Source organism: Macrobrachium nipponense, chromosome 12 (genome assembly GCF_015104395.2).
Source record: "Macrobrachium nipponense isolate FS-2020 chromosome 12, ASM1510439v2, whole genome shotgun sequence".
Classification (NCBI taxonomy): domain Eukaryota; kingdom Metazoa; phylum Arthropoda; class Malacostraca; order Decapoda; family Palaemonidae; genus Macrobrachium; species Macrobrachium nipponense.
Genome location: NC_087205.1, coordinates 40957316 through 40982005, shown reverse-complemented (window position 1 = coordinate 40982005; position 24690 = coordinate 40957316). Strand labels below are relative to the sequence as shown.

General features: G+C 44.2%; 1 protein-coding gene across 2 annotated transcripts in view; it reads left to right on the top strand.

Moving 5' to 3' along the window:
- The window catches only part of LOC135224501 (tetratricopeptide repeat protein 39C-like), a 245508-nt gene that overhangs the window by 142915 nt on the left and 77903 nt on the right, over positions 1-24690 (top strand). For both annotated transcript variants that reach the window (XM_064263519.1, XM_064263517.1), the window contains exon 8: positions 226-344. In XM_064263519.1, the coding sequence (XP_064119589.1) occupies positions 226-344 (119 nt within the window). The remainder of the gene's footprint in view (positions 1-225; positions 345-24690) is intronic.

Here is a 24690-nt window from a genome sequence, read left to right as displayed (position 1 = left end):
CTCGTGTACCAGTTCTGTGAATGTATACAAGAAAATGTATTTGTATAATCAAAATTATTTTAGTTTCTAGACAAACTTATATCCACATATAAATTGTTTATCCCAACTTTGACTACTTGTACCACTATGTATGTATGTGTGCTCCTGTGTCCCTTGTTATAATACTTAGATGTATTCTTATAAGGCAAAATAAATTAATAGCACTATATCTCTTAATCTCTCCAGTATGTTTAGGTGCGTTAGGTCGATACGAAGAATGCTCGAGGGGCATGATGGAGGTTCCCACCCTAGTTAGGCGATCAAACCATGCTCTCGAGGCATTTCTCTTGAGACGAGCACTGAAAGTAAGTTACTCTCTTTTAAGTGATACAGTTTGAGAAAGTCTTCTGAGTAGGTCTTGATAATTGTTCCTACACGATATACAAACCCTCAGTCCTTTACATAGGGAATTACCATCAGCGTAGGCTGGAATACGACTATTATATTCTTGAACAGGGTGGTTAGGCAGTAAGTACTACTGTCTGGTAGGCGGGTAGGCCCACCTGCCCTGATATAAACACTGCACTTTACTTTCGGCCGTCTTCCAATGAAGACGTATGTGTGTGAGCTCTTGCTGACTAGCCGTTAATTACAATTTTCCCGGTGGGATCTTTAATTTGTTATATTGCAATCACCCCCTGAACACCTGAACTAGCCCTGGTCACTTACCAGCCCGAACCATCATTTATTAAAAATTTACCAAATCTTTGGTTAAAATAAACGATCAGTGTTGCCAATCTCCTGGCAAACACCCTCGTTACCTAGTTACCAGCCCCCCACCGCTAGTAGCCCTGCCTCACGGGCCGGTCACACCTGCCCTCTCACGTCAATCACTTATCGTTCGCGGTGGAGTACAGATGTATCCACAGCGAACTCCTTTTTGGTCTTGCCCGGCCTTCATTTGCACCTTTGATTTGATTGATTTTGGTTGTGACGAATTACGCATCCCTTTGGATTACGGTTGGATTGCTCTTAATACCTTGTCATTAGACATTGATTCTGCAAAGAAAAGGAAGAAACACACAGGCTACGACAACGACTACTGCATCCTCGGCCACGACATCACAGAAAACGACGAGCGGAGTACAACAACGTATCGTCTTTGCCAACAATGCAAGAAAAGGATGAGTACCCTATGACACCCCCGATAGTCATTCCTTATGCGTAAATTGTAGGCCTGTCCAATATAATGTAAAGACCAGATGTTTGGAATGTCAGGAGTGGTCTTTGGACCAGATGTTAGGGTATTTCAAACATAGGAAAGGTCTCGTATTAAGAAGTAACTGTAGCAGAAAGAGACTAACGTAGACAAGATAAAGACTTAGAGACAGTGCTCTTTAAGAGACTTGAGAGTACGCTGACATCGAGTATGACATCTCTGTTACCGATTTTATGTCAAGATTATGTGAGGATAGATCGAGCAATAGGGATACTAAAATTACTAATCGTTCTTTTCCAGCTCCCCTGCCTGTTCCAGAATCAGCCCTAACCGGTGCTGGGGGTTATGGGGATCCGCAAGCCCAGAGGGCAGGATCCGCCGTCCCCCCTGGCGCGGAGCGGCAGTTGTTGGCAGCAGATTCCCCCTTCCCTCGATGACATCTCTGTTACCGAAGATTTTATTAAGATTATGTCAGGATAATCGAGCAATAGGGATACTGAAATTACTAATCGTTCTTTTCCAGCTCCCCTGCCTGTTCCAGAATCAGCCCTAACCGGTGCTGGGGGTTATGGGGGATCCGCAAGCCCAGAGGGCAGGATCCGCCGTCCCCCCTGGCGCGGAGCAGGCAGTGTTGGCAGCAGATTCCCCTTCCCTCGATGTGTAAGTTCTCAGGATGATAAAAACTAAACATAAACATAGTGTTTAGTTTAGGAAGAGAAGTGCAGGCTTCTTCGGGTCGGTTTTCTATTAAAAGTAGTAGTTTTTAGAGGCACATGTCCTTAGAGCATCTTTAGGCTTTTTCCTGCTTCGAGTTCCTTGCATCAGAAGCTTTTAGGCCAGGGTTGGTCTTTCAGATATGCTCCTTCGTCTTTAAGGTTACTTTCCTCTACGTATACGATACGATAATTGTTAATATCGACTAATTCTCCGTTCAATGCAGATTGACTTACGATATTCAGTATGAAGAGAAATCGAATAAAATTAACTACGGTTAGCCTAGTGTTCACGATGATATATCGTATGCATATTCAGTAGCCTAGCCTAACCTAAAGTATTCGATGTACAACATATCGGTAGTTATTTTATATTGGCTAACGCTGTAGGCTTAAGCTTCTTGACTTCGGATAATTCAATCAGGTGTAATTGAAAACGAACGAGAATCCGATCTGAGGATAATTAATATGAATGTAATCGAACAGAATGAAGATCGGATTCTGTCCGACTAAAGCATTATAATTGTATTATGTGTATCATCATATTGGCGTAGTATAAACACTAAACTCGGCAGTCATTCACGCTGGAATCAGCGGATGACGAATACGGGTTTGCGTCGCCGTATCCATCTCATTCTCTCCTGATTGACTAAAATGACTAACGTAACAACACTCTCACTTATGCCAAGTTTGTACAAACGTCCTTAAAGGAGACGTGTCTTCACTATGTTGACATTTAATATAGTCAATGAGGTATCTATCTTGGGGCATATAATCAGATGTCAGATATAGGAATTTGAATATGTATGACGTCTTCATACGTCTAACAGACTATTGCCGTCAGTATTTACATTGAGCTTATGTCAATTACAGTTACAAAGTATTACCAGTCGTATTATCAAATTACAATGACAACTGAAATTAATATTAGGCCTAATAAAGTTAATTACCTTTAAATATTATTTTATTACTTTTCAATTAAATTACAATTACACTAGCTTGTCGTCAAACAGCACTATTGTAAGGAGGTGTGGTTTAGACAGACAACGATGCCGGCTAGTCTTATTTTTTTTTTCTCCTTGGCTTCAGATTCAACCATATCACTTGGTCTCGGCTAATGTTTTTGTCCTTAGTTAGCATATTAATGAATATCTGGATACTTAACTTATGTAACGAAGTCATACTGTTCGTCTTACGATGTAATTTAAGACCAAAATTTGACTGATACGTCTCATTGGAAACTAGTTTTTCCCTCGGGTTAGATGGCGTTAAATTTAGGATTCCGTTCGTTTTTCACTCGTTTTCATAGGTATTACGAACCTTACACTTTATATATGTTATTAATCCTTTGCTGTGTGAAAACACAGTAATGAGCTCCTTTCATGCTATTAGTTTCTTTTACCACGGCTGCGTTGGAATTCATACAAAAGCTCGGGACTTCTGTCCAGGTTGCTGATGAACGTAATTTTGCCTTATTAGCTTCAGCTGCATTTATAACATGAATACAGTAATTACCGTCCCACGCGGATGAATACAATAACGGATGTTGCTATCGGATTCGATTGCTGTCACACGCTGATCAATACAATAAAGTGATGTTGTTTATAGGAGTCGATCGCATTAGCAACAAGTTCTCGTTCGTTTGTTCATAAGCTGTACGGAGTTTATACGAGTATTATCGTTAAGATAATACCCTTTTAACTTGCTGCAATTTGCGGAGATGGAGATATTAGACGATCGTAATCTCTCTCTCTCTCTCTCTCTCTCTCTCTCTTCCCTGATTTTATCTCTCTCTCTTTTCCCTGATTTTATATTCTCTCTTTATCCTAGACGATTGTGTTTCTCTCTCTCTCTCTCTCTCACTTTTCTGATTTCATATTCTCTCATCCTATTTTCCACGCTCTCCTAACACTGGACTCATTGTGCAACAGAGGTTTTTCTTCCTTTCACACCTTTTCAACTTTTTTCAATTTCCCTTCAGCGCTGACTGACCTCATAGTTCCCAATACTCGGCCTTTGGCCAAAATTCTATTTTTAAACCCAACAATCTTGCTGTCTGAGTTAGGATTAGAGTAGTTGAGCGACTATATTAGGAATATGTATAAGGTATTCATGATATGATATATCACAAGAGGATTTTAAGTATTAGGACAGATAGGAAAGAACATGTCTAGGTCTATCTGAGGGTGAGGGTATTCTTTCAAGTGCCAACCAGGCAGAGTACAGACAGGCAGGTACAACACTACAAGAGGACATCACTACGATCGACGACACCGTCGCAGACGCACCGATGGACATGGTTGTCTCCTCCGTACATGAGAGGCCTAAGGCCACATGGGAGGTCTTCAGTTAACCTCCATACATGAGAGGCCGAGAGCCACATGGGAGGTCTTCAGATTCCCTCCATACATGAGAGGCCGAGAGCCACATGGGAGGTCTTCAGATTCCCTCCATACATGAGAGGCCGAGAGCCACATGGGAGGTCTTCAGTTTTTCCTCTACTCAGGTGAGGCACATAGCCAGCTGAGAGGAAACAGGTTTGTATCCCTTCCGCACTGCCAATGATTTTGACCTTAGAGTAGAGGTGCAGGGAGTTTTTCCCTCCACATATGACAGGCCTAGAAGGCCACACATGGGAGATTAGCTTGGACGAGTGACAAATGAACTTGAGACTGACTCGCGTACTCAATTATATTGACTGACAATAGTACAGTGAAGGGCCGGGCAGATTTGATTCCCCACCTCCAAATTAATGTGTTAATCGGGCTAGTTCAGGTGTTCAGGGGGTGTATTGCAATATGAAGTTTTTATTGTAAAACTTAAAAATAATATTGTAATACCTACCTGAACACCTGAATGATTCCCACCCTCCCCCTCCCCTCTCATACAGAGTTATTGAGTTATGATTGACGTGAGAGGGCAGGTGTGACCGGCCCGTGAGGCAGGGCTACTAGCGGTGGGCTGGTAACTAGGTAACGAGGGTGTTTGCCAGGAGATTGGCAACACTGATCGTTTATTTTAACCAAAGATTTGGTAAATTTTTAATAAATGATGGTTCGGGCTGGTAAGTGACCAGGGCTAGTTCAGGTGTTCAGGTAGGTATTACAATATTAGTTTTACAATAAAAACTTTCATTTTGAATGAATATGTATATTACTGTGTTTGATGTTAATGTAATTGATTGACTTTAATAATGCAAACCCACTTTTTGTGATAGCCTTGCTAGCCACCTTTCTGCTTTGTGTTAAAGGTTGGCGGCAAGGGTGTGCCAACACCCTTATACAGTGGTACCTCGACATACGAAAGTCCCAGCTTACGAAAAATTTAAGTTACGAAAGCAAATACGAAGATTTTTTTGGCTCTACAACGAAAAAAATTCAGGTTACGAAAGGTTGTTGCTGTAAAGTCCCGAGATTCACCCGGACCACCGATAACAATTTTAAAACTCGCGAGCCGCTAACTGAGTAGACTCGCCACCATCCTCCTGCTCTCTCATTGGTTCCTTATGCTATAGCTGGTTCACTTAAGGTAGATTCTTGGATGGGCCCTATGCTTACAAGACGTTTGTTTGGCGACCGCTGATTGGCTGGTTATGGGAGCTAGGCAGCTCCCAGCCAATCAGCGGCCTCCAAACAAACGTCTCGCAGGCATAGGGCTCACTCAAGAATCTACCTTAGGTGAACCAACTATAGTCACCACCATAAAATCTTGCTCTCCTATTGGTCAGCATCTCTCCCATCGTGTTCTACATACAGGCATCCTTCGCCCACTGCTTCGCACCAGCGTTTGTGTACGCATGCGGAATTCGTTCGTTCCCATATACGATTTCATTTATTAACGTAAATTCGTGTTAGTGATTTTGCTGTACTACTTTATCGTGTTGTGTGAGAACTTTAGTATACTACATAACTTAATTACGTACAGTATATGTAGTCATATGTCCCAAGAAAGTTGCTGAAGTTCACGGAAAGAAGAGAATGCTTTCTATGGAGACGAAGATGAAGAAGTATGAAGCTGGCATGGGGTTGAGTGTGATCGCTAAGGAATATGGCCGAAATCCGTCAACGATAGGCACCATCCTTATGCAGAAGGAAGCCATCAAAGCAGCTACACTTTCCAAGGGCGTGACTATTTTGTCCAACAAGAGGAGCCACGTGCACAACGAGATGGAGAGGCTGCTTCTTGTCTGGATAAAAGACAAAAAGAAATCACTGGCGATACGATAACCGAGACGGCAATCTGCCAGAAGGCCAGAGCTATTTTCGGCGATTTGATTGCCCAGGCTGAAGACGACGGTGGAGAAGGGACATCTACACCAACCGCAGACTTCAAGGCTTCTCATGGGTGGTTTGAAAAATTCCGGAAACGGACTGGCATTCATTCGGTGGTGGGGCATGGGGAGGCGGCCAGCTCGGACACAAAAGCGGCCGAAGCCTTTATTAAGACGTTCGACGAGATGACGATCAACGAAGGCTACAGCTCTCAGCAAGTCTTCAACTGTGATGAGACTGGCCTTTTTTGGAAAAAAATTCCTCGTTGGACGTACATCACGCAGGAAGAGAAGAAGCTACCTAGGCATAAGCCTATGAAAGACAGGCTTACGCTCGCACTTTGTTCGAACGCCAGTGGGGATTGCAAGGTGAAGCCCCTACTTGTGTATCATTCGGAGACTCCTCGAGCCTTCAAGGCCCACAAAGCGCTAAAGAAGAAGTTTCCAGTGATGTGGAGGGCTAATGCAAAAGCCTGGATAACGAGACTTTTGTTCACCGAGTGGGTAAATCTGTGTTTTGGCCTGACAGTGAAGAAATTCTTGGAAGAGAAGCGCCTCCCTCTGAAATGTCTGCTGTTGCTGGACAATGCCCCTACTCACCCTCCTGGCCTCGAGGAAGATATCCTAGCGGAGTATTTGTTTATCAAGGTTCTTTATCTTCCGCCTGACACCACCCCTCTCCTGGAGCCCATGGAGCAGCAAGTGATATCGAACTTCAAGAAGCTGTATACGAAACATCTTTTCAAGAGATGTTTCGACATCACAGATACCACAAACCTCACCTTGCGTGAATTTTGGAAGGAGCATTTTGATATTATAATATGCATCCGTCTCATTGATCAAGCTTGGCTGGAGGTTTTGAGGGGAACCTTGCATTCCTCGTGGAGGAAACTCTGGCCTTATGCCGTATCCGCCTGAGACTTCAAGGGATTCTATGTGGGCGAAGCTGGTGCAGATTCAGAAACAGTTGACGATCCTGAAACTGTTTCGCAACCAGATCTTGACGAAATCGTTGATCTTGGCAAGGCCATGGGGCTGGTTGTCGACGAGGACAACATCAATGACCTTCTCGAGGAGCACCAAGAGGAGCTTATGACGGATGACCTGAAGGAGTTGGAGGCCATGCAACATAACGTCGTTCAAGAAGAGTTCTCTAGCAGCGGCGAGGAGGAGGAGGACGACCCTATGACAATGGCAGAAATTAAGGATGCTCTAGCTGCTTTTCATAAGGTGCAATCATTTGTAGAAAAGACACACCCCAAAAAGGCTTACACAGGTCATATGCTTGCGCAGTTCGATGACGTCTGCCCGAGTCGTTTCAGGAACATTGTGAAAAGCAGGCAGAAGCAATCTTCCTTGGATAGTTATTTTTTAAAGAGGCCTTTAGTAGGAGTAAGCAAACAGGAAGATCCAAGTGATACTACGAAAAAACAGAAAGTTGAAAGTGGTGAAGAAATTAAAATTTTGTAAAAAAAAAAAAAAAAAAAAAAAAAAAAAAAAAAAAAAAAACGTAAAGTATAAAAAAGTAAAAAAAATGTAAAAATCAAAAAAGAAAAAAAGAAGAAATTTAATTTTAAGTTTTTTGTAAAATTAAGTGTTAAGGTTTTGTGCCATTTGTTAATGTGTTTCGTAAAGTTTAGTCTTAATGTTTCCTGACATTTTTTAATGTGTTTCGTAAGTGTACGTACAAGTTTTCTGCTGTTTGTCCTCCTCCTTTGTCGCCACGTTCGTAGATAGCCTCACTCGAAAGGTAAGGTTCCACATTTTGCTACTTACGTACGTATGTATGTACAGTATTTCTTGTACACCTTGTGCACTAATACACTTTATTTACAGGTACTATGTAGCACATATTAGTAATACGTATTAAGTTAGGTATTGAATGGTCCAAACTGTTGTATTTCATTGTTTATTGGTCAATTTAGCTTTATTATAAAATTTACTGGGGTGTTTTTGTAGGGCTTGGAACGAATTAGGCAATTTACATGTAAAATGTGGTTTAAGATACAAAAAGCTCAGGTTACGAAGGCTGCCTCGGAACGGATTAATTTCATATCCTGAGGTACCCCTGTATTACATATTTCCGCCCTTTAGGACAAGGCGTATTCATCCGAAATTTACTCTTACACTTGAAATTACCGAGGGCACTTCGGAGGTTTGTCTTTTGTTTCTTCTGGTATTTTCTCTTCTCCTTTGCCCTTTTGCTAGCTGTCGGGCAAAGATAGAAGAGGGGGTGTGTGGTGTTGGTGTTTGAGGGCTCTCCTCTCATTTCAGAGGGTGGTGCCCAGGGATGCAAGAGGAGTATCCTTATTTTTTTAATTCAAATTTTTTTTCTTTTGCAGGCTAACAGTGGTGATAGTTGATTACAGTAGTAGATGGTTGAATATCTCTTCGTGTTGACTATCCTAACCATGGAATTGTGCCTGTGACTTGTAGCATGCTGTGATATTGGTCCTCTAGTGTGTGTACTGTTCCCCTGCTGGAAATCATATTCATTTGCCGCTGCTATCCTGGAGTTTCGTCACTGGACAAAGCCTTTGTCGCTGCCCTGTGATTATTAATTCTATTCCTGCTGGTAAATGTACCTCTTCCTGTAGAAGAAAGAAGTCTTGCCGAATTTGGACAAGTCGAGGAGGAAGAGAGCTTGTCAAGTGTAGTCATCTTTCTCTTCGGAATCATGATATTTTTAATCAGCCTCCACCCCTTCAACTTCTAAGGCAACTTGCTGAAGAAGGAGAGGGTAGTATCCCCCCCTTAGAAGTCTCGTCATGGGACTTCTAAGGTTCTGCCGCCTCAAACCGAGGAGGCATTTGGGTCTTCCACTTGCTTGCCCGTTACTTCGGAAACAGGAACCCTCACGCCGTCCCCAGGGCTTAGCGTGTTGGGAGCCGTAGAAGCGCAAACTTTGATTCGCACTGCTGCTGCTAGTCCTACAGGTTCTGCCCCTAAGACTAATTCCGTGTTGGGCGCTCGTTCGTGAGTTTCCCCAAGTGCACGTAAATCTTAAGATTCGCGTGCATCCAAAGTTGGTGACGCTGAGTCTGCTTACCATTGACTCGGGCATGGAGTGGAAGAAAGGAGGGAGTCACTTAAGTGACTCACTCTTTGCCAGTGATCGCTCTTGCGGTGATTGCTTGGTTCCCAGGGTTGACGTGATGGTCCCGCGGGACCGTGCACGCAATGAGACTGGTAGGGGGCTCCCCATGCGGTCCTTTTGAGAGGTTTCGGCCTTGACGAGGACTTGGATGTGTTGGAGGACGGCACTGGCCCTCTCCAGTCAGCTGCACGTTCAACCCCACCCAGACGACAGTCACATTTGCATGACCGACCAGTCTTGGTGGCGGCAAATGTTTCGCCTGCCATGCGAGAATTTCCTAACCCTCCTCGGGAAAGCGTTTCTCCAGACGATAATGCTTTCCTAGACTCGTGTTGCAGCCGTCACCGCAGATTGATGGCTGCCTGTGACTCACTTCTGCTAGTTCTGCTAGCAAGGCGAGCGAGAGTGTCCAGTCTTCCTCACCTATTCCCTCTACTTCCTATGGCTATGCCATAGGGGCGAGGTGAATAGGAGGGATCCTGCAGACTGCTCTCCATAAGATTTCAGTGTTGGGGGGACTACTTTCCTGGAAGGACCGTAGGGTCCTGCTAGACATACGTCCACGTCGTTGAGGAAGGATCTTATGTCAAATCTGGAGACTGTCTCCCTGGCTTTTTCTGTCCTTTGGACGGATTTTTTGATTGTTTGACAAAATTTGGGGGTCTTGCCAAGCACTTAAATTCCTTGGAAATTCTAGGACTCTTGAGTGTTGTGGTCTTCTATGAGCTACAAACATTCGAGTGAGATGAGAATTCCTGGTAATTGTTGCTACAATACCCGGGAATCTTGCTGAATGCTCAAATTCCTCGGAATTTCTGGCATTCTCAGAGTGTTATGGTTTTCTATAATTTCCCAAACACTTAGGTGAGACAGACATTCCTGGTAGTTGTTATGATGAGAATTGGGAGTATCTCTAAGCCATTAAATTCCATGGAATTTCTGGCGTTCACAGTGATTTGGTTTTCTGAGATTTCCAAACACACGGGCAACAGGCATTCCCGATAAGTATAACAATAATTGGGAGTCTCGCTGAGCGCCTGGATCCCTTGGTTTCGCTGGTGCTCGCCAAGTGCTCGGTCATCATATTGCCGAGTACCAGGGCAAGACAAGGCTCACCCGATTATTGTCTTACAAGAGTCGGATTTTTCTCGCTGAGCATGGGAATTCTTATGAATTCTAATGCTCACTGTGTGCTCACTATTATGAGTGCTTGGATAGTGAGACAAGCCTTTACCAGTACAGATGTGTCCGCTCCTCAGTCTGGTTTGGAGTTATGCAGAGCTTGGAACTGCATGCAACACCTTCTGGGTGAATAGTCAAGTACCTGGGAAGAAGTGGTAGTTCTTTGTTGACGATTACCACTCACAATTATGTAGTGGTGATTGGCTCAGCTCACTCAACTCGGCACGACCAGACAGCTCTGCCGAGCCGAGTGCTCGGCTTAAACGAACGAACTCTCTGCTCTTGATTGGTCCACCCTCCTTTCCTGTGTTGTAGCAAGTTTTCACGGGGTCATCGTCTTTCATCTTCACCATCTGATGCCTCCTAACCTCCCTCTTCAAAGGCATCCACGTCCTAAAAAGAGGAAGGTGTTCTCCCCCCCTTAAGAAGTCTCGCCCCGAGACTTCTAAGGGTCTGCATCCTTTCCCTGGGGAGGAATTGACTGTCTCATTGACTCACCTGCTCCTTCTGGAGCAGGAACCTGGACGCTATCTACAAAAGATAGTGTCTCAGCAGCCCCAGGAATTTAAACCCAGGTTCGTTCTCTTGTCTCTGGTTCCAAGGGCGTTGCTCATGGAACCGGGGCTGCGTCGGATATACTTGTTTACGGGTCTCTTTGAGTGTGGGGGTTGTACATCCAAAGTCAGTGATTGGTAGTCTTCTCTCCATGATAGTGGCACAGGGCGAGAGAAGGGACCGAGCCGCGTTGGTGACTTAGACCCACCTGTGAAAGTCAGGAATGGCTATTCTTCAGGTGTCAAGATCGATGTCGCTGTTCCTTGGGACAAGGCATCTGAAGGAGATAGGAGGAGTTCCTCAGTGTACTCCTCTTCATGAGGTTCAGTCACAAAGAAGATAGATGAGTTGCAAGACATGGCAAGTTCTCACCAGTTTTTACTGCATTTAACTCCGGTCAACTTTCACTCAAGTTCGTGCTAATGAAATTGCTGTAGGAAATGAATGCTTCATTTAACAGAGTGAGAACATCGCAAGTTCAGAAAAGAGTGGGCAAGAACAGTCAATCCTTCTCTTGTTTCCCTCTACTTCCTGGTTATACCAGAATGAACAAGGAAATGAGAGGAATTCTATGGAGTCTATTCCTCAGAGTTCAAACCCGAGAGACTATGTTTTTTGGTTCAATCTTATGACCTTATCAAATATATATCAATCTGTTCAGGATGGATAGTACCGAGAGGTGTGAACGCCTCTCCAGTGCTGCTGTTTTGGTAACAACCAGTTCGGTTTGAATTAGTTGTCTTCAGTATCCTGTTATCACCGTATAAGCCTCCTTTAGGGACAACTTCACCTTTGCTCTCTTCATTAGAAAATGAAGGAGATCTGCTTCCACTCCTTATTCCTGTCCCTCGAATAAAGAATTGGGCTGGAGTGCGATTTACAGGAACCTACAAATATACTATTAATATATCTCTCTTGACTTGCTTCTGTTATCAGTTGCATCGTCTGAGTAGTAGGTGCATATCTGTAAGTTAATTCTTCTGGTATGTGAATGAGACAAATAGTATCTTCTCTTAACCCTTAAACGCCGTAGGGTTATAATAAAAATCGTCTCCCGTGTGCTAAGGGGGTCTCGGAGTGAGCACTGAAGCGGAAAAAATATTTTTTTTCAAAAAATCACAGCGCGCTTAGTTTTCAAGATTAAGAGTTCATTTTTGGCTCCTTTTTTGTCATTGCCTGAAGTTTAGTATGCAACCATCAGAAATTAAAAAAATATCATTATCATATATAAATAATGCGATATATGATAGCGCAAAAACGAAATTTCATATATAATTGTATTCAAATCACGCTGTGAGCAAAACGGTTAAAGCTAACGGGTTAATTTGTTTTTCGTTGTATTGTACACTAAATTGCGATCATTTTGGTATATAACACATTGTAAAACGATCAAAGCAACACAGAGAAAATATTATCACAAAATGATGCATGAATTCAGACGAGTTAAAGTTGACCGAATGTCGAATTTTTTTTATATATATATATTTTTTTATGTGCAAATATTTCTAAAATGAGAAAAGCTACAACCTTCAATTAATTTTTGTTGTATTCTACATAAACTTGCACACATTTTAATATATAAAACTCTTTGAAACGCCTAATATGAAACGGAGCAAATATTCCGAGAATGCGACGTACGCATTTCGGAGATTTGCGGCGGAGAATCCGTGAGCGGAGGGAAGGAAAGTTTTTTTTTTTTAATTCACCATAAATCTAAATATTGTGCTAGAGACTTCGAATTTGTTTCAAAATTAAGATAAATGACTGAATATTACTAGACTGTAAGAGTTTTAGCTTACAATTGCGTTTTTCAACCATTTCGGTAGAGTCAAAGTTGACCGAACGTGGTTTTTTTTCTATTTATCGTGATTTATATGCAAATATTTCGAAAATGAGAAAAGCTACAACCTTCAATTATTTTTTGTTGTATTCTACATGAAATTACGCACATTTTCATATATAAAACTTTATGTAACGGCTAATTAGAATGGTGCAAACATTACGACAATCGCATGTGATTTTTTCGGAAGAGTTACCGCGAGGACGTAAGGAAAATGTTTTTTTTCATTAATTCACCATAAATCGAAGTATAGTGCTAGAGACTTCCAATTTGTTCCAAAATAAAGGTAAATGATTGAATATTACTAGAATATAAGAGTTTTAGCTTACAATTGCGTTTTTCGACCATATCGGTAGAGTCAAAGTTGACCAAAGGTTGAAATTTTGGCACTTATCGTTATTTATATGAAAATATTTCAAAATTGATAAAAGCTACAACCATGGGTTGTTTTTAGTTGTATTGTGCATGAAATTGCGCACATTTCCATAAATAAAACTTTATGTAAAATGGTGCAAACATTACGACAATCGCACGTATGATTTTTTCAGAAGAGTTACCGCGTGGACGTAAGGAAAAAGTTTTCATAAATTCACCATAAATCGAAATATTGTGCTAGAGACTTCCAATTAGTTGCAAAATGAAGGTAAATGATTGAATATTACTAAAATACAAGAGTTTTAGCTTACAATTGCGTTTTTTTACCATTTCGGTAGAGTCAAAGTTGACCGAAGGTTGAAATTTTTTCACATCGTTATTTATATGAAGATATTTCAAAACTGATAAAAGCTACAATCATGAGTATTTTGTTGTTGTATTGTGCATAACATTGCGCACATTTTCATATATAATACTCCATGTAACGGCTAATTTAAAATGGTGCAAAAATTATGTCAAAGTGATAAAATAATTTTTGAGATGTGTCACTGATACTTTTTAGTGCGACAAGAAAGAAATTCACGCTTGCACGCCTGCATAACGATTGTAAACAAAACAACACCTTGATCCGTGAACTCCCAGCATCCCCCAAGTCGTGTGATTCAAAAGTTTTCGGCTGGTAGGCCTATAATTATTTTTCCGCGAATTTTTAAAAAAACTTTTCTATGTCAATGTAAAATACGTCCAATCAGCACCCAACAGACAATTTATCTAGACGTAAAATATGTCCAATAGGCGTTTAAGGGTTAATTAACCTGAAACTCAGGACAGCCTTTTGGGCCTCCCAAGAGTTACCCGTTTTGATTTTGAGATAACTAGTTGTATTGTTTCCCGACAACACCACAGCATTTGCATTATCACCGAACAAGAGGGCTTTCTTCCCTCCCATTTCAGTTAAAATGCAGATGCTCGAGTGTATCTTTCTTGCATTCTGTGGTTCTAGCTGAACGCATTCCATCATGGAATGCACTACCAGGTCGGTTTGGTATTGTTTCTCCTCTGTCGAGGACTACCTACCAATTCGAATATCTCTACCCGGCAATCACAGACTTGGGTCTCTGGTTGGCTCACAATTCTCGCATAATGCCCATCTCTCCTGCACCACATTTGCCGTTGTGAGAATTAGACTCGTTATCATCTTTCTGTTTACCCCACAGTATAACAGAAGTCTGTAGCTTAGTCTTCTGTTCCATCGCACCTGCCCCATCGGCTGCTGCGATGACGCAGGATGATTTTCTTGATATAATTTGAGTTTCATCTTCTAATATACAATTCCTAATTCGTAGGGTGTTCAGTTGTTCTTTGTTCACCCCGAATTGTAAATGAATACTGTTCCCCACCTGACTAGCTCTGCTTTCAAAGTAAATAGAAACTTCCTCTTTGATCCAACCCACAAGAAGTGGTTCTTCAGGCAGTACAATCCCTGTGTTTTCACTACTGAAAGACTCTCCGCCTTCATTGCTAGCTCTGACTTTCTCGCTGAGCAGCAATGAAATAGGCGAATAACTTTTTTAGTTCTCTGTAAAACAACAGGGTTTGAAGCTGTGTTCACTGATTGGTGTCATCAACAGGACTTTTATCAGAATCTGGAGAGTTTACTTCTCTTGATTCAACTGTGAAGATGTAGGTCCACATTCATTTTAGTCATTCACTAGTACGTAATATAGTTTCTCCTTGGTTGAGATTCAACTACTGATGAGAAACTTCTGTCTTGCCATCACAGGGACCTCGGTCTCTATAAGGCACTTAACTCTTGTCTAAAGTGCATATGCCTCGCGAGAATCATCATCTTATCTCTCAACATCGTTGGCGAACATGATAGGCGATTTGTATGGTTGTTCTCAGAATAACCCTTCAAAAGGGAGGTGTCACGTTGTGACTATGTCTCGGATGTGCGGCAGCACAATCAGTCGGCATCTGCTTATGAATCTGAGTCCTTCATGATCTCCTGCACTGTGGATTTTATATTGGTTGATCCAGATCAGTCATTACTTTGTCCTATTAGTGTGTTGCTTTACCTGTGAAAAATCGACACCCTTCATTGATTGTGAGTGCCTTTATTCACTGCAGATTGCCAATGCATAATTGTCAAATGACACTTCTTTCTCCGAGTCTAACGAGATCGTGAGACTTCTCTGCAGTTGGACACATCCAGTGGCTGGGTACTCTTCATCACTCTAAGGAATATGTTGGACCAGAAGATAGATGAGGTCTCATAACAACCATATTTATATTTTTCTTCCTTCGGTCTGCTCACAGGTCCTTGAACCCTCTTTTCCTTTGACTTGGACTGGTGGTGGATGCTCACAGGTTGTGTTTGCTTACCCGGCATCTTGCGTATGGTGTGCGGTTCTAGAGGTAAGAAGTATGCAAGAGTGACTGGCCTCTCCACCTTCCCCTCCTTATCCTTCTACTCCTTTTCCTTCAGGTTGAGGATAGGACTCAAACTTACACTGGCTGGTCAGGCAATTGATGCGGTAAGCTTTCACATCGAGCTTCCTTTCTATTTTTCTTATCAGAGTCATAGAAGCAATCCTGCTCCTTCCTCTAGCAAGGGGAGGAAGGAGATTGGCAATAATGCAAACCCTTCCCAGAACTTTGCATTAATGCCTCCGACTCAAAATATTCTTCCCAGCCCCCATTTGGGATGAATTACAATTCCGTAATAGTAATTTCGAAAAGGCCCAGAAGTTTGACTCTTGATCATGCAGCTCATATACTCCAATCAAGTTGTCAGAAGAAAGGCACTTCTCGCTCTTACGACCAGGAGGAATAGCCTAGGTGTGCAGAACTCCTGTCAGTTCTAGAGGCTCACTCACATTCCTCCCACCAATCAGTGAGTCTTCCTTATTTAGGTAAAGGACCGAGGGTTTGTATATCATGTAGGAACAAATCACAGTTTTTGAAAGTAAATTGTATTTTTCCTAAATATACAAACCTGAGGTCCTTTACATTAATGGCCACCTCATGCCACCCCTCAATCTATACCCTGGGCCGAAAGGCAAAGTGGAGTGTTTACATCTGGGCAAGGCGGGCCTATGTGCCTGCCAGACGGTAGATACTGCCTAACCACATTGTTCAAGAATCTAACAGCCATATTCCAGCCTATAGTACTGAAAGTAATTCCTTATGTAAAGGACCTCAGGTTTGTATAGTAAAGAACAATTTACTTTCAAAAATTGTGATTTTGCATACCATAATTACTATTTGGATGTAACAAACCATATGAATTGTTAATAGAGATGTAAATTACTAAGTGAAGTTACATTAAAGGGATTTTTTTGACGAAGGAAAAATCTATTTCTGGGGGAAGACCTGTGTTGCCTGTTGAAAAATCCCTGTAGCTCATTTTTCAAGTATAAATATATCCTAAATATACCAGAGAAAAAGCTTACGTGGTATGCTGAAGTTACTACCCTCAGTGCGAGCACCCCGAAGGGTGTCGGTATAAGTAAAGGGACGAAGTGGAAGCTACTATTCACAGATCCTCTGCCACTTAGAAGATTCCCTCTTCAAAAACCCTCTGCGGTGGGAGCCGTTCCAAGCGTCCCTCGCTTCACCCTCCACTCGCTACTACTACTAATACCCACGCGGCTAGCTCATTCCTGGAATATACCTCCAGGCTTGGATTGGCCAAGGGTGGGGGAAAGCAAAGGCGAAAGAGAAAAAGGGCTGGGTTCACCGGGCGACACAGGTCTTCCCCCAGAAATAGATTTTTCCTTCGTCAAAATCCCTTTTCTGGGTTCGACCTGTGTCTGCCGGTGAAAACATATAAGAGAATTCCATCCAAGCCAAAAAGAAACCAAATCAGTATATAAATGGAGGTTAAAAAATTAAGGTTTCATTAAAATTGAATTTAATGTCTAAACTTAATGTAAAAAATAAACTTATATACTACTTAGACTAAGGCTTAAACTATGACTTAAGAGTAATATTTACAAGAAACTGGTAATGCTAAAGTACAACATGGTACCCAAATTGACTGGACGGATAGTACAGATGGGACGTAAAACAATCATGGCTTTACGACCAATATTACAGTGATATATATACATATGTTCCGATGGCGGGATGGCCAAGGCCCAGCCCGGCCCAGAAGAGATAGGTTGGTGGGGAATACAAGCAAGTCAGGCAGGAAGGAGAGTATTAGGGAAAGGGTAACAGAAGGGCTAGAAGGAAGTCTATAAGGCACAATTATTCGGGGGAAACTATGCTTCCCGCTGCCACTGTTGGGAATTTAAGGGCTCTGTATTTTTGAGATAGTGGCGTTTAAATACTGCTGGAGATTTCCAACCTGTATACTTCTTCAGGTCCTCAAAGTTCATGTTTTGAAAAGTTAATAGAGGTAGCTACTGCCCGTATGTCATGGACATGTGGGACTGAATCCAGATTGGCTTGCTTAATAAAGTATAGTATTTGTTGCCTAATGCCTTTCAGAGAAATAGTTCCACCTTTTTCTCTAATAAACAAAGGACCTGAAATCTTTTGAGAAGTCCTGGCTAGGAAGGATTTCAGGGTATTAACCAGACACAATGATGTGTCCTGCATAAGAGGGAGAATTTTCCAAGGAGTCCACCTGTTCTGTGGGTCCTCGTTTTTAGCCAGAAATTGCCGATCGGGTGATAGCAGGACTTCACCTGATGGGAGGAATTCAATATGACCTGGATTCCTGGAGAGAGCCGAGAGTTCAGATGTTCTGGCGCCTGAGGCTAGGGCCATCAAAAATAATGTCTTCCTAAGAAGGGTTAGATATGGGCATGCCTCATTGTTAGAGTCCAAGGCAAGTTTAAGGACATCATTCAGGAACCAGGAGACCGACTGGGGGCGATCTGCTGGTCTCAAGCGGGCGCATGTTCTAGGAATCGAGAAGTATGCGTCTGATAGGTTAATATTAAAACCTACTTGGAAAATCTTCCGTAATGCTGATTTTACCGTAGTAATGGTACTGGCGGCTAGACCCTTCTCGAAAAAAGATCTAAAAAATGAGATGGCCAAATTTGTGGTCATCTCATGAGCATTTGAGTTCTTTAGAAAGTTAGCTAATTTCTTAACTGCTGAATCGTATTGTCTGACCGTTGAATCTCTTTTGTCTGATTCAATAAATAGGATATTTAAAGGGTCAATACTTGCATCCTTCTGAGCTGCAAACTTCATGAAGTCCATAAAGTTAGGGCACTCATAATTCTTAAGGAAGCTGACACAGTCTGAGTTTGTACTACCTGCGTCAGTTCCGGATGGGGGATCCGTTTGGGCCTGAGATTCAGTTCTAGAAGAAGTGGATACCAATTACTCTTTGGCCAGTCGGGTGCTACTAGAGCTACTCGGCCTGTGAAGGATCTCAGTTTGTGTAAGACCTTCATCAGAAGATTCACTGGTGGAAATAGGTAGATTTTCTGCCAGTTGTTCCAATCCACGGACATTGCGTCTGTGGTGAATGCTAGTGGGTCTAGGTTGGGAGCCACATAGCAGGGTAGTTTGTGATTGGCTTCTGTGGCAAAAAGGTCTACTTGAAGGCCCTGAATTTGATTGCCAATCCACCGGAAGGAATCTACGTCCAGTGACCACTCCGACTCCAGCGGAGTTGTCCTGGACAGTGAATCTGCAATGACATTCCTGACTCCTGCTAGGTGAACTGCAGATAGGTGCCATTGGTTCTTTTCTGCCAGCAAGAAAACCGCCAGTAGAACGTGATTCAATTTGCTTGACCTGGAGCCTCCTCTGTTTATGCAGTGGACTACTACTAGACTGTCCGAGACCAGTCTTATATGTTTCTTCTTGGCCGGAGACAGACGTTTCAGGGTCAAGAACACTGCCATCGCCTCCAGGATATTGATATGGAACTGGCGGAATGTCTCCGACCATGTTCCTTGTACCTTTCTGTGCTGAGAATACCCTCCCCATCCACTTAGAGATGCATCCGTGTGGATAGTTAGAGACGGAGGAGGGAACTGAAGAGGTACTGACTAGGACAGGTTCCGGAGTTCCATCCAAGGACGGAGCCTCTTCGTCAGAATAGGCGGAATCGCTGAGGTCCTGTCTCTGAGTTTGATATTGGCTCTTGATCTCCAGACCCGATTGATATCCTTCAATCTGGCCTTTAACAGGACGTCCGTCACGGACGCGAACTGTAGCGAACCTAGAATCCTTTCTTGGGCCCGGCGAGAAGCTTTCTTGCTCTTTAGAAACCGCTTCGTGTCTTTTGCTACTTCTTTTGCCTTTTTGATTGGGAGAGATAGCTCGTGTCTGTTCAGGTCCCATTGGATTGCCAGCCACTGGAAACGAGAAGCTGGGGTGAGCCGGGATTTCTCTCTGTTTATCTGGAATCCTAGTGATTCCAGAAACTGCATCACCTTGTATGTTGATCTGCGGCATTCCTCGACGCTGGTTGCCCAAATGAGCCAGTCGTCTAGGTAGGCTACTAACAGAATGCCCCTCGTTCTTAGTACTTGTACTATCGTCTCTCCTAGTTTGGTAAATATTCTGGGCGCAATGTTGAGCCCGAACAGCTTGACTCTGAATGAGTAAGCTTGTTTCCCTAGTTTGAAGCCTAGGTACGGAGAGGAGTTCCTTGCTACCGGAACATGACAGTAGGCATCTGTAAGATCGATAGAGGTGGTGACGGCCCCACAGGGAAGTAAGGTCCGAACCTGCGAGGCGGTCAGCATGCGGAACTTGTCGCAGCGAATGTACGAGTTGAGACGGGACAAGTCCGGAATCACTCTTCTTTTGCCCGAGTCCTTCTTGGGGACACTGAACAGACGTCCCTGAAATTTTATGGGCCCCACTTTCTTTATTGCTTTCTTCTGGAGGAGGTCCTTGGTATAGTCTATCAGGTCCACCGTAGGCTTTTGATAAAAGGTGACTGGTGAAGGAGGCCCTTTCTCCCAACTCCACCCTAAGCCTTTCGAGACTATACTGTGGGCCCATGGACTGAAGGTCCATTGGTCCCGGAAAAAATACAGCCTCCCTCCTACCTGCGGACCCTCACTGGTTGGGTGCAGGTCTGGAGCCTGTGCCTCCATGGAAGCCTCTACCTCTTGCTCCGCCACATAGTCGTGGGGCACCTCTGGCTCGGCTACTTCCGGCATGCCTACTATAGGAGCGAACGAGATCTCTCGCTTCATAGGTAGGGTTAAAGACCGGGGAGGTTACTATAGCCGAAGAGGTAGACGGCTATGGGGCTGACGGAGTTTGCACCAAGACAAACTGCTGTTGGGGGTGCGCTTTTGAGGTGGAAGGTTTTCCGACCTGGGAAACTGGCTCTGCTTGAACAATTGCTTGTGGCCTAGAGCCCTGGTAAGGGTTATATCTCCTTGCCTTCTTCTTGGTTTTGGATTGGTGTCTGGACCCTTCAAACGTCCAGCAAACCCGAAGACTCTGGTTGGGCCTGGATGCCTCCTGGAGGATGTTGGTAACTTCCTCTTTTGGGAAAAGGTTTTTTCCCCAGATAGAAGACCTGATGAGCCTATTAGGCTCATGATTTATGGAGGCACTCGCTAAGGCGTGCTTCCTACAAGCACATCTTGCCACAGCGAAATCGTACAGGTCTGACTGGAATGTTTGTAAAAGCGCCTTAGTCAGAACCCTGAACACCTGCTCCTCATTGTAGGTGGATGCTACCAACTCCGCCGCAGTGACGGATTTGATAGACCTTGCCAGTCTGGTCTTTGCCTCGAATTCCGTCTTCACTAGATGATCCGGAATCCTAGGCAACCTCTCGGAAAACAGGTCGGAGGTGCAGTCCAGGTCGAGTTTACCTGTGGTAAACGTCGCCGGAGCGTCCTTCCAAAAGTCTGGTCCGGTTGGAAAGAGAAGGGAGGTAGCCTCCATCTCTCTCAATACTGGAAGTGGTTTGTCTTCCGCCGCAGCTTGCAGCGTTAATTCCGCCACCTTAGATGTGCATGGTGACGGAATGCCGTCCGGGGTCACAAACATGGTGAAGGAGCCTTTATGTGGCGTTAACTTTGTGTTAACGCAACCCCATTCGGACAAGGTGCAGACCCAGGTGTTTTAAGCCTGCTCTCTCGGGAAGATAACCGTCTCCTTGGGGACTTTATCTACCCGGACCAGCACATGTTGGGCCAGTCTCACAAACCCAGGGAATGGGAATTGGAGACCTGGAGGAAACAACTCAAAGTCCTTTATCGGCTGGGTTCCGCATCCTTCGATAGTGAGTTTCCCGTCCGAGAACGGGGCATGTAGTGCTAGCCTCCAAGGACACTCCTTATCAAAAGGAGGAAGCTTGGACGCGTCCGGTACACTCATAGATAGCGCTGGAGTACCGGAGTGGAGGAGGCCGGAGAGCATATCCTCCAAAGGCTTTATCCTCTCAGTCAGAGACATAAATGCCTGACTGGAGGCATCCGGGACTGAGGCGGTGCGCATTGCCTCAAGCCTTTGATATATGACTCCACTAACCTTCGACAACAGAAGGCTAGTGAAGGCTTCTAGGTCAACCCCAGACTCTGCCCCCCTAGGGACGGTGAACTGTAAACCTATTCCCACAGTAGGGGAAGGGTTTAGGGCAGCAGGCGATTGAGTAGAGGTCGACGGCTGTGGGGCCGAGGACGAATCCGTCGCCGCTGGCGAAGCTGGTTTTGTGCCTTTCTTTAGGGTTTTTGTTTTCAAGGTTTTTACTTTGGGAGTGACAGAAAGTGCTCCTGCAGCAGGAGGGGTGGGCCTAGAGAAGCCCAGGAAGGAAGAGGAAGAAGAAGGAGTAGGACTAAGTAAAAGACTCGCCTCACTTACCTCCCCACCTACCTGCTCCTCCGTGACCATGGGCTCCAGGTTTATGTTGATGGCCGCCACATCGTCCATCAAGTCCTGGTCATCGGTGGCTGGCATGGTTGCCAACCGGATGGCTTTGATCAGCGGTTCAGCTATCTGCTGTGGTGGCTGTGGCCCCTTGGAAAAGGAGAGCACAAAGTCCTGCATCTAGCACATATGGCTGTCCTTTGGGGCGTTCTTGCCAAAGCCGGCCACCCACTCTCTCAGGTTGATCCTTGCTTCGTGGCAGGTCGCTGGATCGGCCTGTCAGGGAGGAATAATATTAGTACAATGCCTGGAACAAAATCCAATATAACATCTTATTAAGTTATTGTGACATGACTTAAACACAAATAGTGTAGCGAAGAACTTACATGCTCATCAACTAGAGAGGAAACCATCTCATAGCACACTGTACACGCGTCGGGGTGCCAGACCATGTAGTTTTCCAACTGTACCGCGCAGTTAGCGTTTGAGCTGCACACTACATGGCCATACGGCTTGCCTAGGGAGGCGGGGCACCCCTCTGCCTGGCAGCGAACCATCTGCAATGGAAATTGATTATGAGCACTGAACTTCGGTAAGTAAAGGAGAGAGCATGCACCCTAATCTAGATGGGTTAAGATCTATTCGCTACATAAGATCAAAATAAGTACTATGAATAAAGTAATTACTTTGGGTGAGATTGCCTGGACTCGATTCCGTCCCTACAATAGGTATTGGTTCGTCATGTGGGATCTGGGGTGGGAGGGGTTCTCCGCTACCCTCCCAGGCATCTGGCTGAGTCGGAAGGCTACGTTGCGTAGCCGGACCTAGTTGATGAATTCCGCCGAAGCCGAGAATTAGGACGGAATTAGAGTACTGGCAATACATTTCTTAATGCTCCGTTACCGAGTGTGGGGTGAGTCACACCGGCGTAGTCATTATAGGACCGGAGCTATATGGGGGCCCCGAAGCTCCGTCCGCTAACTGAATCGTTCCCTAACATCTCTTGTAATGCAGGAGGAAAGGGGCTGGTGCGGGGGGGAGTCAGTAGGGTATACCTCTGAACCTGAACGCACTAATTTAAAGGGAGCGAAGCTCCCCGCCTGAATCACCCCGAGTGAGAAGGGTTGGAGAATGAAGCAATGAGCGTCGGAGCTGCTATAATGAATGCTCCGGAGCTACGTCCGCCGACTGGTGCGGTAGCGCTTGTGAGTCGGCGGCGTCTACTCGGAGACACATGGGGGTTATATAAAATAATAACACTACACCACTCCCTCCCCCTTATTTTACACTCCTCCCCTCCCCCTCTAGTAAGAGGGGGGGGGGGGGAGGAACGTGGCGCATGTGGTCAGTCACGAACGCCTGGCCACCCACCCGATCAGAGATGGACCTATACCAGGCTATATGGCCTACCCTTTGTAGGGAGAAGGCCGACTGGCTCATGACCAGTCGTGGTTAGGTGGTGGTCGCTCTCGATCAGGAGGCTATGCCGGGTTAGGCCAGACGTACTAGACCGCCATTTACATAACATATACACAATATAAATGCTACAATATACTATATTCATAGCGAGGTCTAATGGAGGAGTTGCAAGGATATTAGGCTAAGAAAGGAGGGGAGGAAGCACCCGTATGGATCCATCTAAGTACCGAGAACACAACAAAACTGGGCAGGGTAGGCCAATTGACCACCCCTGCCAGACTGAAGTGGACGGTAGACCTTGACCAAACCTACTAAATCGAAATTCTTCGATCTAGACTGGCCGGGCAGGTTTCCTCAGCCAAACCTGCTAAACCGATTTGTTCAATTTAGACCGGCAGTGAGGTAGATCCGAGAGCACACCGGTTGAGAAACAATTATATTTTAACGTTCTCCCTGCTAGCCTAATAGCGCCACAGGGGGAGTTAGGTGTGTTTAAGGGTACTAGGTAAGGGACCCCTAGCCTACCTTCGTAGGCTAGCCTAGGCTAGGTTTAACTAGGTGAGGAGATGATGCAACTCCTCCAACCTCATTAAATCAATCATGTACAAAATCAAGACTTATCTAAGATCATACTACTCATAAATATCCTCCTAATCCAGGAGGGAGGGAGAACGAGAGAGAGAAGGGGGAACGGCCCCTTCCTCTCTTTTCCCGAATATGATAAATACGACAATAATGATAATGTGCATTGCTGTAAATCATGCAGAGATCGGCGCCAACCCGCCCTTGAACCGCTGGGGAGGGGGCCTTTTATTTACGAAGTAAACTAACGCACTGCTCTGTACCCCCAAACGAAAGCCAAGAGCGGGTTAGGCCTACTCTAATATCAGTACAGATAGGTATCGCAATACATATAAATTATGTTACTGATGACAATGCATCAACTTAAGATAAAGTACATATGCCTAACATATAATATGTAAATATTTTGTAGGTCTTGTTTGCTGAAAAATTGCATGCGTTTTGATGACGCTCCCAAAATGGCGGCTCAGCCGACGGCGCCTACAATACTATTCTGAAGGGCCGAAGGTGACTTATGGGAATATTTCAATCATAAAAATCAAAAACACATAAATTGGGGTACTTAACCCTTTACTGCCGACTGGATGTATTTTACGTTGACATTTTTTGTCTCTCGGGTGCCGACTGGACGTATTTTACGTCGAC